Source organism: Gopherus evgoodei, chromosome 4, assembly GCF_007399415.2.
Source record: "Gopherus evgoodei ecotype Sinaloan lineage chromosome 4, rGopEvg1_v1.p, whole genome shotgun sequence".
NCBI lineage: Eukaryota > Metazoa > Chordata > Testudines > Testudinidae > Gopherus > Gopherus evgoodei.
Window position 1 is genome coordinate 24,424,359 of NC_044325.1, and position 17,620 is coordinate 24,441,978.

At 39.1% G+C, this 17,620-nt stretch overlaps 1 protein-coding gene across 3 annotated transcripts in view; it reads right to left on the minus strand.

Annotated features, from left to right (window-relative positions):
• PPP2R5C (protein phosphatase 2 regulatory subunit B'gamma) overlaps positions 1-17,620 on the minus strand; it is a 188,303-nt gene that overhangs the window by 67,474 nt on the left and 103,209 nt on the right. For 2 of the 3 annotated variants that reach the window (XM_030558739.1, XM_030558741.1), the window contains 4 exons: positions 11,621-11,731; positions 10,758-10,850; positions 10,535-10,665; positions 6,003-6,062 (listed from right to left, as the gene is read on the minus strand). In XM_030558739.1, the coding sequence (XP_030414599.1) occupies positions 6,003-6,062; positions 10,535-10,665; positions 10,758-10,850; positions 11,621-11,731 (395 nt within the window). The remainder of the gene's footprint in view (positions 1-6,002; positions 6,063-10,534; positions 10,666-10,757; positions 10,851-11,620; positions 11,732-17,620) is intronic. The other variant, XM_030558740.1, reaches the window with a different exon arrangement.

A 17,620-nucleotide genomic window follows, 5' to 3' on the forward strand; every position in this document is an offset into this window, starting at 1 on the left:
CAAACTTTTTGAGGGAGTCCCACAGATTAAAACTGTATTTCCCCAATAAAGCCAGGTGGTTTGACACCCTAAACTGAAGTGTGGCCATCAAATAAACGTTCCTTCCAAAAAGGTCCAGCCTCTTGGTGTCTTTATTTTTGGGTGTGGAACTGGCTTGCCCTTCCCTGTCCCCTTCATTGGCCACTGAGATGACCAGTGACCCTGGGAGCGGGTGGGTATATAAGTATAAGTATTTATTTTCAGCCTGCTTGGAGGTGGGTTGGATAGAAGACAGGGTTTTCCAGAGGACCTTGGCTATCTTTAGAACCCCGTTGTGCACAGTCAATGCAACTCAAGTGGGGGTGATGCAACTAGCATGTTGAATAAAGTGTCAGACTGCTCTGTCATTTCTTCCACCTCCAGGCCTAAGTTCGAGGCCACCCTCCTGAGCAGGGCTTGGTGCTCCTTAAAGTCATCTAGTGGACTGGCACGTGAGGGCCCTGCTACCACATCATCTGGCAATGAGAACAAGGACTGGACTACCATGGGAGGGCCTGGGATACTGTCCCCTGTAGGGGAAGGTTCCTTTAGAGTGGATACCTGCTCCTCAACCCCAGTATCGGATTCCACTCCAAGCACTGAGCCCAGGGCCATCGCTGCCAGGGGTTACATCTCCGAGGCAGCAAGGGAGGAGAGGTCCGAGAAGGGCATGGGCATGACCACTGTGCAGGCCACTGGCCCAGCTCCTAGTTTGGCAACATGGGAGTTGAGGCAGACTCAGGTGCCCACAAGGGCCACTGCTGCTGTCACGGTGAGGGGCTGAAGTCCCGCTCCGATCCAGACAAGTCCCCTTCTGATGACCAGGGTGGGGCTACAGAGGCTGACCATAGCTGCGGGAGAGCGATGCCTTGAATAGCGGGATCGGTGCCTCTCCAAAGACCCACATGGGGAGATCGGTTACCAATGTTGAACCAGTCTCATGCCTGGGGGGAGGAGACACCAACAGAGATCTGCGCCAGGGAGTTGGCTGGTGGGAGGACAATTGGTGTTGGTCATACAGAGACTGACACCTCACTGTGGGCTATCCGTGCCGCGTCAATGGTGACCGCGAGAGTGGTGTTGGTGACTTGGGCTGTCTGACAGGAGACTTACGTTACAGAGTCAGGAATCTCAGCCGTAGAGACAGGGAACGCTGTCTTTGCTCCGAGGACCAATGGAGTTTGGCTGCCCTCTGAGGAGGTCTCATGGGTGGCTTACTGGCCTGGGGAAACTTAGCTGTATCCAACGTCATGTGCGGCACTGGGAGGATTCTCTGGTCCCGGCTGCCAGGAGGCCCTCAGACGCTGATAACCCTGCCAAGTGCCGGGTCCCCTACCACTCCCAGGAGTCAAAGGCGGATCCCTACGGGAGTTGAGTAGTCCAGCAGGAGATGAACCCCCTTGAGGATCCGGAGTGGACAGACAGGCCGAACTGGCTCCTTTGCCCAACTCCCATGGGCCTAAGTTCCCTCTAAGCTGTGCGGCCGCAGAGCAGGCTATCAAGAGCCACGCAGGGGAGTCCTCTCTCTCCGCTGCAGCCTGCACCCCTAAGCCCTCACCACCAAATGGACCCCTCATCCCTCCCCCCGCATTCCAATCTCCTGCTCCAGCCCTCAGCCCCCTCCTATACCTCTCATACCCAGTCCCACCCCAGGGCCCACACCCCCAGCCAGAGCCCTAACCCCCTCACTCCAACTCTCTGCCCCAGCCCTGAGCCCCCTCATCCTGGCCTCATCCCAGACCTTGCACCCCTAGCCAGATCCCTCATCCCCTGCACCCCAACACTCTGCCCCAGCCCTGAGCCCCCGGGCATGCTCCGAACCCCACGGGCCCACCCCCACCACATATTACCTCCATATTAGCACACAACAGAATTCATTCCGCACATGGATGTAAAAAATTAGAGGGAACACTGCTCTTGACCCTTCTTGCACGACGCCAGGGAGTCTCATTCCTTCAGGTGCTCTTTGGCACCAGCGAAGGAGAGCGGTGCTGGGCAGAACTCGGTGCTGGCAGTGCTCTCCACACCGATGCCGAGGTGCTGGGTGTAGAGTTGGAGTGGGAAGACTCCAACACTGGGCGAATCGCAGCCTCCATGAGGAGGGCCCTCAGATGAACGTTGAGCTCCTTCTGAGTTCTAGGATGAACGTTCTTACAAATGCGACACTTGTCCTTCACACGCGACTCTTCCAAGCACTTTAGGCAGCTGCTATGGTGGTTGCTAATGGGCACAGGCCTATTATAGGCAGAACAAGGCATAGAACCCAGAGACCATTCCCTGCTGGAACTCCAACTTACTAACTACACTACTCAACACCACTAACTACTGTAAACAAACTATATACAAAGATAACAAGCAATAAATGCTAGAACCACTATCCACTTGAGAGGCAAGGGGAAGGTGCTCTGACCAACTGCCTCAGATAGTAAGACGGAACTGAGAGGGTGTAGGGCTGGTGATGCATGCATGTGGCACTCCAGAGGGTGCCACTGCTGACCCTAAAGATACCGCTAAGGCAAAAAAAAACAAAACAACTCCCACCCCCCAAATCTCAGGAGACTGTGCACATGGGCTTGCACTCACCAAGAATGGAATCAACATGAGCAAACACTCAAAGAACAAAAACCTGTTACCTACAGGGAACTGTATGTCAGCAGCCTCCTCTACAAAAATCTTGCTTAGAGTGGGGAGGAAAGTGGATCACTTGCCATATATGGGAGAATTCACAGTTCAAAAATCTGAATTTAAGTACTGGGTATTTAGATTAAAAAAACAGAGTCTAGTTTTCATCCAGCTGAGGAGAATGTGAAATATTTATCTAGTGCTTGTATTTAACTTTAGACCTTAATAGTTCTAATAACTGTTCCATACCTTTTAGAGGGAGCAAGCAGGATGACAGAGTAATAACATGGCAGAGAAGTTTCAACATTGGGGCAGCTTTTCAACAGAAATGCAGTAATATCTATTCATGCTTTTAATTTTACCGACTTTTATGTTGCATCCCAACTGTACAATTAGCTTTGTGGGAGCCATGTCGAAAAGCATATCTTTCGGAGCTTCATTTTGAGAACTACCTTAGAGATGTGAAATCATCAGTTGGTGTGTTCTGCTAATACAGTGGAAACAGGTCAATGACAAACTAATTTCAGATCAATACGTATTTCTTAGGGTTTTCTCAAGAAAGCCGAATTACTGCTCCCTCTTTTGTTACTTGTTGACCAACATTACTTGACTATAAATAACTTCTGGAATATGTTGAAATTCTGTTAACTTTGGAATCTTTTTACTTGTTGAACATTTCAATAAATAAGATGAATAAATAACTATTCCAGCCAAACCCATGCATAGGTCCAGGCCATTTTAGCTATAATTTCAATGTTTATCCAGCAAACGTAGATGCACACAATGTACATTATCAAATGTCACTAATCTGTTTATTTTATTCTAACATTTAAGTTTCTGAAAAGTCTTAGGAGTATATCTATCCATGCACATACAGTAACTCCTCACTTAAAGTTGTAGTTATGCGACTTTAAGTGAACCGATGTTAAGCAAATCCAATTTCCCCATAAGAATTAATGTAAATGAGGGGGTTAGGTTCCAGGGAATCTTTGTTCTCTCTCACTCACTCACTCACACAGAGTTTTAAACAAACAATTTAATACTGGTATACAGGGATGATGATTGTGAAGCTTGGTTGAGGTGGAGGAGTCAGAGGGTGGGATATTTCCCAGGGAATGCCTTAGTGCTAAATGATGAACTAGCAATTGGCTGAGCCCTCAAGGGTTAACTCTCACATTCTACAAGGCAGCAGGAATGGAGAGAGGGACACCCCCTCTTTCTCCTTCTCTCTCTCCCCCCTGCACAGCAAACAGGAGTCTCATGGAGCAGCTCCAAGGCAGAGGGCACGAGCAGCACATGGCATTGGGGAGAGGGACAGCTGCAATTGCTAGCCTGCTGAGCAGCTGCTGCACAGGGAACTTAGCGGAGCAGGGAGCTGCTCTTCCTGCAAGCAGCAGACAAAGCAGGCAGCTGCCAAACGATGTTAGAAGGGAGCATTACACAACTTTAAACGAGCAGGTTCCCTAATTGATCAACAATGTAATAACGAAACGACGTTAACTGGGACGACTTTAAGTGAGGAATTACTTTAGTATAAAATGTATGAATTTGTTTAAAACAAGAGTTTGCTAGGTACTTACAGAATTGAAAAAATGCACATCAGTTTTGATTATAAAGGCTCTCTTTTCCTTAAAATTGTACAAATTATAATTTCAAAAGCATTTTGAGGTTTTTTAGATGAAATGTTAACATTTATTGTGAGCTGAGATTAACATAAAATGAGTACTCCAATGATCTGATAATCTATGGTTAACATATGATCGCTCGAAAGACCATTCTATTGTTGATCAGGACACACAACTGCATGCACAACAGACACAGGATAGATTTAAGAGTCAGGTCTCAACTTCATTAACACAACACTTGATAGGGGTACACTTGATAGGGGTGCTATGTACCCACCCTCTGCCCTCACATACCAAGCATTTAACTGGTTCCAGTGTAGGGCTACAGGACTCCCACCACAGAGCCAATAACTCAGAGTATACCTTCTCAGCCTATCGCTGGGACTGAGATCACTTCTGAATCGCTGCTCCCTTTCCCTACATGGTGGGAGGTAGACTCTACCAAGGGGGTAGATATCTCAGTCCAAAAAGAATTCAGGTCTCCCCTCCTCCTATAGGCACAAGGTCCACTAACAAAATCCAGGGTCTTGTTTACCTCTGGGAGCTGGTCCTTCTAGCTTTTATCTGTTCTGGATACTGGCCACAAGTTGCAATGAGCTAAGCCGTCTTCCTCTTTCCTATTATTAAACTTTCAAATCCTATTGCTTTCAGCCCAAATGTGCTTCTATGAAGTTGCGAGCCCACCAGACCTTTTGCCAGAAATATTACTTCCTCATCTCAAAAAGAGGCAACTTGTCAGACTCGAAGCATCATAAAACCGTAACGTCTATGCTACAACTAAAGGGAGGGAGGCCAGGGAAGTTAACAGAAGCAGGAAGTTTTTGAAAAGCTTGGGAGAATTTAATGGGCAGAGGAACAGGGGACATGCAAGAACTATTCCACTATCATCATCTCCCCGGCCCCACCTAATGGAAAGGTGGAGGAGCTAAAGAGGAGGGGCCAGCCCCATCTCGCCACTATATGCTCTTTGTATCTCCCTCACCCCTTCTGAATTCTGTTATATTCCCCGCCATTCCCCATTGACTGAGGGGGAGAGGGGAGCATTGGTATGGGAACTAAAGTCTTCCCACTAGTCAGTGATGAGTGTAATACGTAAACTGTGATAATAAATGCTGTATAAATACCTAAAAAAATATTAACTAATAATCATTTTACATGCTACTAACTTTTTAGTCCACACAGTCAACCTAACTGTCTTATATTAACTATTAGAAAACCAGAGCTGCTGTTTTGTTTTTGTTCTTTTTAATTATTAAACTTTGCAGTTTCTTCATTTATTTACTTTAAACCTGTCATCCTGGCAATATATTGCGGAACGTGAAATAAGAAGCAATCTTACGCAGATAATCACAGCTAATAGATATTGATTGGGCCTATTCGGTGATGCAATCTATTGCTTTGGAGATGCAAGGTAGTTCTCTACAGTATCTTCTCCAGTAAATCATTCTAGCATTGAGATTTTCCTTGGTGAACAAGCAGATCTTGTGTTTAGGACTTCATTTTGATATTTTGTAATTTAATCTATTATAGCGAAACTTGTCCACATACACTTTAAACCTAAACAATTACACTCTCTCACTGGCCTTTACCATCCTTTAAATATTAGCAATGGTTATCAAATTCCCTCTTTAGTTATAACTCTGCCAAAATATACAAAGTTATACATTTCTTCAAAATGTCTCCCTCCAGCCCCATTCCAGTTTTGACAAGCTTTATGGTATGCAACCAGTAACTTACCTTCCCAATATTTCCAGTAATTCTGCTATGCCATTATGATGTTCTGTTTCATAAATAAACCTACACAAATGAAATATAGTTTTAGTCACTCAGTACTGACTACATAGAAATATACAGACCTGTCTCCAAGACATGACTTTGTATCTATCTGATGTTTCATGTAGCGTCAGAAAAATGTGAAGTGAAAAATTAGTACTTCAGACAGTGTACCAACATCTATATTCAGCAGGCTGAAAAAGCCATTTTTAAAAATATAGTATGTACATGTCAGGAATATATTGATTGTTTTGGATAAATAAATCTTTAGAGTTGCTTTTTTGCTGTGCGTACAAAATTATCTATTGATAGCAATAATTAGCCACTTTGAATGCTTTTATTTTTAAAATTTACACTACTCAAAAGTCCTAGGACTACACGATACTCGTGTTGTTTTTGCTTCCTTGCAATATCTGTTCTGTAGCTGAACTGCATGCCCTGCACAGTAATGCTATCAATGGCATATCTATCTGTACTGAACTGGCACAGTAAGCTACTCTTCTCTAACCACCTACACTGAAGAGAAAAAACGAGCAAACATCCTTGTGCTTTTCCAGTTGTCGCATTTTATGCGGCAGTAATGATCAAAAACTGAATGCAGTCAAATTATATTTTAAAATTAAGACAATACTGAGCGTGTAGCATGATGCTATAATTTATTCTTCCATTTGTAAGGCAAACGGGTGTGAGGTGGTCCAATAATTCCCAGATACCGACCTAAAAGATTTGTTTTGCACTATACATTTATTTGCAAGATGATCAGTAATAAATAGGACAAGTCAAGCCTTCACATTATGTTTTCTCTTTTGGTGGAAAGGCACAATTTGTCGATTTTAGTTTTTCCAAAACTATAAAGCTCCACGTTTGTCCAATTCATACTTGTCCAATTCAACACTTGTCACAGAATTTCATCAATAAAATTTAGAATAGAAAATAGTTTCCCATTTTAAAATATTTTTCTAGAATGGATTCAAAACAGTTTGCTTTGAGTATTATTTTCCCCAGAAGAAGTAACTCAGTTCAGATAAGAACATTTTTTGCTGAAAATGAAGTTGGTAGGAAAATCCTTTTTATTTGATAACGTTAATTTCATTTAATTGTTAACCACTAAAACAAAGAAAATATTTAAAAAGTAATAAATACACAAGGAAAAACTTTAAAATTCATATCCCAGTATCAGACAGACACAATTTCAGCTTATGATTCAAGGAAGCAAGAAAAGAAACTCTGCTTAAAACTGGCCTGAGAGTTACACTAAGGACCTGCAGAATCATGCCAAATATGAGCAAAGTAAATGTTTTAGAGAGGTGTACATTACATTAAAACATGTACATGTAATTATCTTTCAGTTAAATTCAGGGATTAAGAAATTGAACGAACTTGTTTGTAAACTTATTTTTCTCCTTAGAATTTTATGCCCAGAAGTACTATACAAAATTTCTATACAGATTTGTTTTTATTGAGCTGGAAAAAGACTTTAGTTTCTATGTCCTTGAGAATTCAGTTGCTAGATAAAGAAGGCTTCTTGTTTATACTTTGCTGAAAAGGGTGCTCTCTATACTATAATCTAGATTTCACTACAGCATTCCTTATGTACATTTCAGAACAGAAGCAGAAAAGTGAAAAAAAATTCATCTATTGTTTCTACAAACTAAAAAAAGGTGAATGGGCAGAATATTTGTAACCCATTCAAAAGACGTACTAGAAACGACTAGATTTGAAATCTTGGCTTCCATTACATTAAAACACTGCCAATGCAGAACACAAATGGCAGAATAAACCTCCTTTAGTATACATTTTAGATATACTGTTTCATGAAATTGTGCATTCCAGCATTAACTTAATCAAAACCCACTATTGGTTAAATAAACTGTAAGCAAATTTGCATTCCCTTTCTGTCTTTTCTTGAAATCCTTTCCCCTGAAACAAAACTTAATAGCACTTTGTCTAAGAAAGAGTGGGATTCCATGTCCAAGAACCACTGCATGAAGACAAAGAAGATGAGGCTTACTCACTATTTTTAGGCAGTTCCTCAGTTCCTTTTTCTAAAGGAACATTTTTCTAGCGATAAGATCTCTCTACACCTGAACTGGCAAAAAGCTGGTGTGCAGTTGGCACCATTCTCTTCAAGGGATCACATGTTTGCATTTAGGAGGAAAAGCGTACAAGGGGCAGAGACACAAGAAAATGTGCTAGATACGAGTAACATTGCTATACAGCATACTGGATCTACAGAAAAATGAGATGCATCAAATCAGATGGCTTCAAAAGCTGAAGTCTGTGGAACCTGTACTGAGACCTTATTGCGCAGCAAACTCCTTACTTGCAAACGAAGTAGTGATTAGTCCATATTTAAGTATATATCAATCATATCCTGTCTAACATGAAGCCCATATATGCCAGCTGTTTGCCCGTACATGTCTGGAAATCCACTTAAACACTTTAATATCATGTCACACTGAGATGCTGATATAGGTCGACTAAGTTTGGAAACAGTCATGAACTGTGTTTCCTGTGAAAAATTTCAGCGTATGTAAATATGGTTTTTCCCTTCCCTCCTTAAAATTCCTTCCAAATTTCTGAAGCCTTCTCCAACTTTGCTTTTTGAGAATATTCTACATGGTACATTACTGCAGTAGCAATTTTATATAGAGCAACTTACTAACAAGCCAGATTTCTACTCAACAAGAGCAAGGGAGGCAGAAACTGGCTCTATGTTTTGTGGTGAGTTGCTATTGCTGCACTCAGAACTGCAACCCCACTGAGTATGTCTACGCATGTATCCGACGAAGTGGGTATTCACCCATGAAAGCTCATGCTCCAAAACGTCTGTTAGTCTATAAGGTGCCACAGGATTCTTTGCTGCTTTTATGTCTATACTGTAATTAAAAAAATATGGCTAGCCTGTCCAGTTCACTCAGGCTCGCAGGGCTTGGACTAAGGGGTTGTTTAATTGAGATGTAGATGTTTGGGCTTGGGCTGGAACCCAGGCTCTAAGACTCTGAATGGTGGTAGGGTCCCACAGCTTGGGTTGCAGCCCAAACCCAAATATCTACACCAAAAATGAACAGCCCCTTAGCCCGAGGCAGCTGGCAGAGGCCAGCTGCAGGTTTTTAATTGCAATGTAGACATACCCTAAATGCCTTACTCTGACCTTCTGAATTTACATCTGTGTTTATTGAACTGGGGTACGTAGGTGTGCATGTGCGTAAAGTTTGGCCAACGTAACAATAACTATTAGAGGGGATGACTATCCATTTACTCTAGTGGTTACTGCCACAGACAATATAAACATTTTGATAGAGTTTTTGTAAGTGTTCAGGGAGTCATTATTTTTATTCAAAGCCAAATATGCTGGAGGCAAAAATCCAAATAAGCAATGTGTTCTGTTTCCTAAAAATACTCTCTGGATTCCAGAGAAACAGAAACATTATTGAAAACAACACTGATAGAAATACTTAGCTGACAAGGTCTAATGTTTATTTAGTTGAAATCCAGCATACAAACGGCTCACTATAATGGATTCAATTTTTAGTCGTATATTTTAGGTTACTCCTCAACCATTTCCTTAAGCTTGTGAATTTATAAACATTATTGATTTGGTTATCTAAAGTGAAAATAGGAAGGAAACTCAGGTAATGGTGCAATAATGCAAATAGGCATAATATCCGTTAAAAAGTAATTGTGTACCTGCAACACACACTAGGGCAGAACATTTCAAAATAGCTCAGTCTCAGTTCACCAACCTTCCAATTGGAGCTGAGTTTGAGCCAATCGGGAAGTCTGAGAACTTAAACTATCCAGTTATGAATGCTGGATATATTATTCTATATTAAAAAGAAAATTAATAACCCTGATTCACAACCAAAGTGGCGGAAGCAAAGACATTACTGTTATTATTTTTTGCAAGAGCAAAGACACTTTCGGCAACAGTACCACAGCAGTGCTTTGACACTGATTATTAGGACTACTCCCAATTGGACATCTTTTCCTTATGCACGTCATATTGGACTTGCTTCCTTCAGAAATGGATTTTGCCCTTTGAAGTGAGTTCCTGCACATGTATTTTCTTCACTTGTGTTGCATCTCTCTCTCCAGGAGATATGTATAAAACTGAAACAAATGTATCTACGTTCTATGATATTACAAATAAATAATTATAACAAACAATAATATGCACTGCGCTCAGTAACATGGCACTATCATTCAAACAACTCATTCCTGATAAAGCACTACATAAAAAGTCAAGTTGACGCAAAACTGATGTAAATGTAGAATCTCAAATGTACCCAAACTGCAGCTATAACATTTATCACATGCTATACTTCCCCTGACTTGGATCTCACTGAGAATTGCTTAATTAAACAGATGCCAATATTATTAGGCACAAACATGTTTACACAGAATGAAATAACTAAGATTTTGCTAATAAGGAACCAAAAAGTCTAAATCACAGTATCTAATCATATGTACCAAAATAAAGAGCTGTGACATACCTATAAAATATATTATTAATTTGTTTCCTGATGTAAGCTCTTAGGCCTAAGAATTTCCCATATATTCTGTGAAGAGTAGTTTTAAGAAAATCTCTTTCCCGAGGATCTTCACTATCAAAGAGTTCTAAAAGCTGTGAAAAAGAAAGATAGATTTGAGTAAAATCTAATGTATTTTAAATCAATTTGGATTTAAAGCTTGAAGATATATTCATTTTTACCTCACCTGCAATACAAACTTCTGATCAATATATTTCTTAGCTACATTAGGTTGGAAATCTGGAGATTCTAAAAATCTTAAGAAAAATTCATAAACAAGCTGAAAAAAAATCCACAGAGAAATAACATTAGTTTTTTGATACAATATTATATTTTTCTAAGCAGTATAATTACAACTCAATTCTGACACTGTTAAAAAAGAAACTTCCTAATTCAAGATAGTATTATACATTGTTTTTATATCATTTTACAGCAAAAGTAATACTACAATTTGGTGCAGGGAATGTATGTCATCAGGTGCTGTATTTTCTAACAGTGCTACGTTCTTTAAACTGCAGAGGATTCCCAAATACTACATTCCTGAATTAATTTTACTTCATACCAATAAATACTGATTTAACATCCATGGTGTTCGGTAATGCATATTTTGAAAAATCTTTTACTTTTACTTTGCGCTCACATTTTTCAAACATCTAAAGCTAGAACCTTGCCATAGATAAATAATAAAAACAAAACATGAATAGTAAAAATAATCAGCTAAAACTCACTTTAATCTTTACTATTTAATTTAAAATCATATGTTTGCACTGAAACAAGCAAACTTTTGACCTCTAAAAACAAAGGTTGATTTTCAACATAATTTTCTTTTCAGTTGTTTACGCATTAATATCTTTTGAAAGATTAAAACTAATAATTTCAAATTACACAATGTAATTTCAAAGACTGTCCAGCTCTTAATAGTAACAAATCTATTTTTGACTGCAAAAGATCACTGGTGTGTTTAACATATAGTAGGAAGACACATTGTGTAATACTGTTTTGCAATAATTTAGTTACTATTTAGTCAAATGAAATGAGATTGCTAATTACCTGTAGGTGAGGCCAGGCAGCTTCTAGAGTTGGTTCATCTTCCTCTGGATCAAATTCTGCTCCCGTTGGATTAGAAGATGGTGGTAATGTTCGAAACATGTTAACTGCAAACTAAAATTACATGTATCTTTAAGAACTCTGAAACAATGGAATTATTTAAAGATGCTTACTGAGATGAGGATTCTTTATAAAACAAGTATTTTAACTAATACCACAAAGTTTATCATTTACAAACTGGTATTTAACTCAACTAATGCTTAAAAAAATGATTAGCTAGTCAATTAAAACTTTCTTCTCTGTAGATTATAGCGCACACAGCATTTTCAAGTCATGTTTCAAGTCTAACCATTCAGAGAGAACCCTGCTGCTACAGATATATTTGGGAGCTAATGATGTTAGAGAACGTTTTACAGACAAAGTGTTTACAAAGAACTATAGAATGGGAAGCCAGAACAATGGCGATTAAATAAATGTTCACTCATATATGCCCTGTTCCAAGAAAATGTCCCAAAAGTTATTACAGAAAACTAACATATTACGATTTAAAAAGTTGTTTACATATCTATAAATTCAAATATCCATTTATCACAATTAGTTACACTCTGTCACCTTCCTGTTTACTATCAATCACAGGCAAATATTCTAAAAAAAAATTCTTGCCCTGAACATTCACTCCAAAATTAGTGTGTGGTCCCAAGCTACCTCCCTTATTTTCAAAAGATTAGAAAGACATGGAGATTCAGAATTGGTCTTGCATATTCTAGCCTAAAATTTAACCTCCTCCCCCAGATAGATTAATAATAATCTTAACTCAAAGTCATTGTACAATTGTAAGGGAGGCCGGGGGGGTGGAGAATGGAGAGTGGATCAAAAGAGGACTGCCTCTACTGGTTATTGGTCCTTCATAAAGCAGGGGCACCAATTCCAGCACTTGAAAGAAGCGACAGTATTAACCAATGTGGCCTCCCGATGGACTACCATTGGTCAGTGGGCACTGTGGCCTCCCCAGGAGTTAAACTCAACCCATCCCATCCTACCCTGCAATATGGGCTAATAGTAAATGGCGAACTTTCCCTCCCTCTCTGTTTCAGGTAGAAGGAGAGCTCACTAACTGGAAATAGTTCTGGAGCCGAGACTGTCCCCATAGCAACTACTTCCATAGTCCAGCACACCATCTAAATTATGCCCTCACAAACCATATTGTGCAAAAATATTGAGGCCGGTTGCAAGTGAACTCTGTTGAAAGGTAAGAAAAATTATACTAATTAAGTCTATCTTAATTACCAATAATGGAGAAAAAGCAGAAGTCACTTAAACTATTGAGTAAGTATTTCTGTTCTGTATCTAGGGAGAAAAGATGACGTAGTTATAGCATATTATGACAACACTCCTTCCATTCTAACTAGTTTCTCAGGAGAGGTTAAATGGAAGCTACTAAAGCTAGACATTTTTAAATTAGCACATCCAGATAACAAGCATCCAACAGTTTTAAAAGAGCTGGCTGAGGAGATCACTGGACAGTTAATGTTGATTTTCAGCGATTCCTAGAACCTGTCTGGTCTTCCAAAAGACTGGAAGAAAACTAATGCTGTGCCAATATTAAAAAAGGGTAAATCGGATGACCTGGAAATTACAGACCTGTCAGTCTCATACTGATTCAGAGCAAGATAATGAAGTGGTTAACAAGAGACTTTATTAATAAAGAATTAAAGGAGGGTAATATAATTAACGATAATCAATGTGGGTTTATGAAAAATAGAGCCTGTCAAACTAACTTGATATGGATTTGGTTTTTTATGAGATTGCAAGTTTGGTTGATAAAGATAATAGTGTTGAGATAACATACTTGGCACTTCTATAAGGCATTGACTAGGTACCACACGACATATTGATTAAATAACTAGAAAGAGATAAAATGAACACAGCACACATTAAATGGATAAAAAACTGTCTGATAGCTCTCAAAATGTAACTGTAAATCATCATCAAAATGGTGTCTCTTTAGTGGGGTCCCACAGGGATTAGTTCTTGACCCTAGACTATAACATTTTTATTAATGCCCTGGAAGAAAACAAAATCATCACTGATAAAGTTTGCAGATGACAAAAACTGAGGGAGTGTTAAACAATGAAGGGGACAGGTCATTGATACAGCGTGATCTGGATCACTGATAAGCTGTATGCAAGCAAATAATATGCATTTTAGTAAGGCTAAATGTAAATGAATACATCTAGAAATAAAGAACATAGGCCATACTTACAAGATGGGGGATTCTATCCTGTGAAGCAGTGACTCTGAAAAAGATTTAGGGGTCATGGTGGATAATCAGCTGAACATGAACTCCCGATGTGATGCTGTGACCAAGAGGGCTAATGAAATCCTTGGATGCATAAACAGGGGAACCTCAAGTAGAAATAGAGAGGTTTATTTTACCTCCATATTTGGCACCAGTGTGACCGCTTCTAGAATACTGTGTCCAGTTCTGGTGCCCACAATTCAAGAAGGATGTTCATAAATTGGAGACAGTTCAGAGAAGAGCCAGAAGAATGACAAAATAATTACAAAACCTGTCTTTATGTGAAAGACTCAAGAAGCTCAATTTATCTACCTTAACAAAGATAAGGTTAAGGAGTGACTTGATTATTATCTGTAAGTACCTACACCTGGGGAACAAATATTTAACAACAAGCTTTTCAATCTAGCAAAGAAAGGTATAACAGCTGGATGATCCAACAGCTAGAAGTTGAAGCTAGACAAATTCAAACTGGAAATCAGGCACACTTTTTTACAGTGAGTATTTAACCATTTGAACAACTTACTAAGGGTTGTGGTGGATTCTCCATAACTGTCAATTTTTAAATCAAGATTGGCTGTTTTTCTAAAAGATATGGGCTAGCAATTATTTTTGGGGAAGTTCTACTGGCAGTGTTATACAGAAGGTCAGATTAAAGTATCACAATGGTCCCCCTTCTGGCCTCAGAAACTATCAATCAACCCTGGCATAGGAGAAACCTGCACTCCATTCCAAATACAAAATTCTTTTTCTAAGTGCAGAAGTGTAAACTTATAATACTGCTGTTGGGGTTCAACCGCTGCCAATCTCATTAAGATTTGATATCTAGGACTAGACTAGAAGAGTCATCAGCTTTCCTCCAAATGCTTCCATAAAGACCTTCTCCTTTCCAGATTAAGGCCAAGATGGAAGGAGAAGAAGAAAACTGCCAAGGGTGGTGGTGATGGTGGTGGGGGGGAATAATTAAAAGAAACTGATTTCCCACAGGAAAAAAATCCCTTTCAAAAGGCTCTCTTGCATAAAAGGCTCTCCTGCTCCTGGCTGCAAGCCTCAGTTGTGGCCCCGCTCCCTGCTGAGGTCCTGGGTCTTCGGATGAGGGTGCGGACAGATTACATTATGAGTAAGGGGGTCAGAACATAAAAAGTTTGGAGATCACTGATCTAAAGAAATACAAAGGGTAATTTTATGTTCATACAATACAGCCTAACAGGTATCAATTTGACCAAACTAATGGGTAACAGAGAATACATAGTAATATGTGTAAATCCTCAAAATATGTCTCTATAGTTGGGACTCTCAGCCTCAGCAAATATAGAAAAAAGTATAATAGAGTTTAAACAAGTGAGGCATCATCTTTCCCTGATGACTGCTTCACATAAGATTGTTCTATTTGCCATCAATATCATTAGTATGTCATTCCTAGTGTGTGTGGAGAAGTATGGACCAATTTACATCATCACTTTAAATCACGATCTTTTTTTAGAAAAATTACTGATTTAAATCAAGTTGAAGCTTTATAAAACTACTTGGCAAATTTGTGCTATTGCAACTTTAGATTAAAATTCTAGAATGGACTAAATTATAAACACCATCTTTTAAAATGCTGCTACTTGTGGGGTGGGTTTTTTTTTTTTTGAATTTTACAATACTGTTATTGATGGGGCTGGAAATGTGTATTGAAAGTTAAAGCCATGATCCTGCAAGTGCATAAGCAGGTATGTAACTTTACTCACTTGAATTGAACCAATGACTTCAGTGAGATTATTCAGATTTAAAACTAAACGTGCAGAAGTGTTTGTGACATCAGGGGGTTAAAATTGTATTTTTGTTTCAAAATTAGGGGTATAAAATCTTTGTCTCTGTGGGAGAAAAAAGAGCTTTAGTGTTAAACATGAAAAGTTCAGACTTTCAGTACACTAATGAAGTTAATGTGTATTGTTTTTTGTGCTCACAGGCCAATATTTTAAAAAAATCGGAGCCTAAATTTAGGCTCCTAAACCCATATTTAGGCCCCTTAGGATGGGATTTTCAAAAGCACCAAATGTATTTAGGAGCACTAATCCAATTGGCTTCAAACTGCAAACCCTGATGGAGGAGTATAAACTGACCAAAGCATTTGAGTTTTCTTGACTGATGGAAGTTCAGTATATTGGAAGGTGCTGCCAGTTGGGGCGAAAAAAAAAAAGCGCAGACTGTACAGTTATCAATGTAATATATTATAAGTGAACACTAATGCTTAATATTGTCACTTCCAGTGTCAGTATTATTGATTTCATTGCTGCACATTTTGAAGTATGTAACAAGGCACGTGCTGTAAATCACAAGAGTTGGGAATTGAGAGACTATTATATGCATTACCTAGTCAAGGACCAGCATTATTTCCTGCAAATGTAAACAAACTTGTTTGTCTGAGTGACTGGCTGAACAAGGAGGAGGACTGAGTGGACTCATAGGATCTGAAGTTTTACATTGTTTTCTTTTTTAATGCAATTATTTTTTGTATGTAATTCCATATTTGTAAGTTCGAATTTCATGATAAAGAGATTGCATTACTGTGCTTGTATGAGGTGAACTGAAAAAGACTATTTCTTGTTTTTTACAGCATAAATATTTGTAATAAAAATAAATATAAAGTAATCACTGTATGCTTTGTATTCCATGTTGTAATTGAAATCAGTACATTTGAAAATGTAAAAAAAATCCAAAAATATTTAAACAAAATGTATTCTATTATTGTTTAACAGTGAAATTAGTCCTGCGATTAATCATGATTAATTGTTTTCATTGCCTGACAGCTCTAGAATTAACCCTTTGTAACCTTGAAATATTTCACTGTTTTTTTTTTAAATACTGTGTTTGAAATCTTGAAAAATCAGTATAGGTGCCTTTGATCATGAACTATAATTTATTTATATTGTGCTACAGGGATGCCTGGTGATTTAGGCATACAAGATGATAGATGAAAGAGCTTCAAGGCAGGAACCTAACTGTCAGACAAAGGAAGGCGGAAGGGGATATATGCAACACAAAAAATCCCAAACTAAACCCCCTCCAAAAAAAAAAAACAAAAAAACAAACAAACAAACAAAAAACAAAAAAAACCCAAACAACTGTTCCCTCTTTCTATCCTCATTTACTTTCCTCCAAACAAATATGCAAAGACAATATAAAGCATCTCTGAACTAGTTCCTGCACATCCTAAGAACATAAGAATGGCCATACTGGGTCAGAGCAAAGGCCCATCTAGCTCAGTATCCTGTCTTCTGACAGTGGCGAATGCCAGGTGCCCCAGAGGGAATGAACAGAACAGGTAATCATCAAGTGATCTATTCCCTATCACCCATTCCCAGCCTCTGGCAAACAGAGACTAGCGACACCATCTCTGTCCATCAATGGCTGTTAGCCAGGATGGACCTATGCTCCATGAACTTATCTAGTTCTCTTTTGAACTGTTCCTCTAACAGTAGGTGCAAATAGGTTACTATTCAAATCCATTAAAAAAATACTTCTTCCACATCATTTATGAAAAGGGAGCTCATCTTTTATATAAAAATCTATAATTTAATTGAACCACCAAAAGGTTTACATGCCTTACTGAGTAGTCAAGTGATCCTACTGTAAGCCAGAAGCAGAGAAAAATGATCAGAAGCAGAAAAGACTTCTGTAAGTGGACAAATTGAAAGAGTAGGTAAATTGAGTGCTTCTAT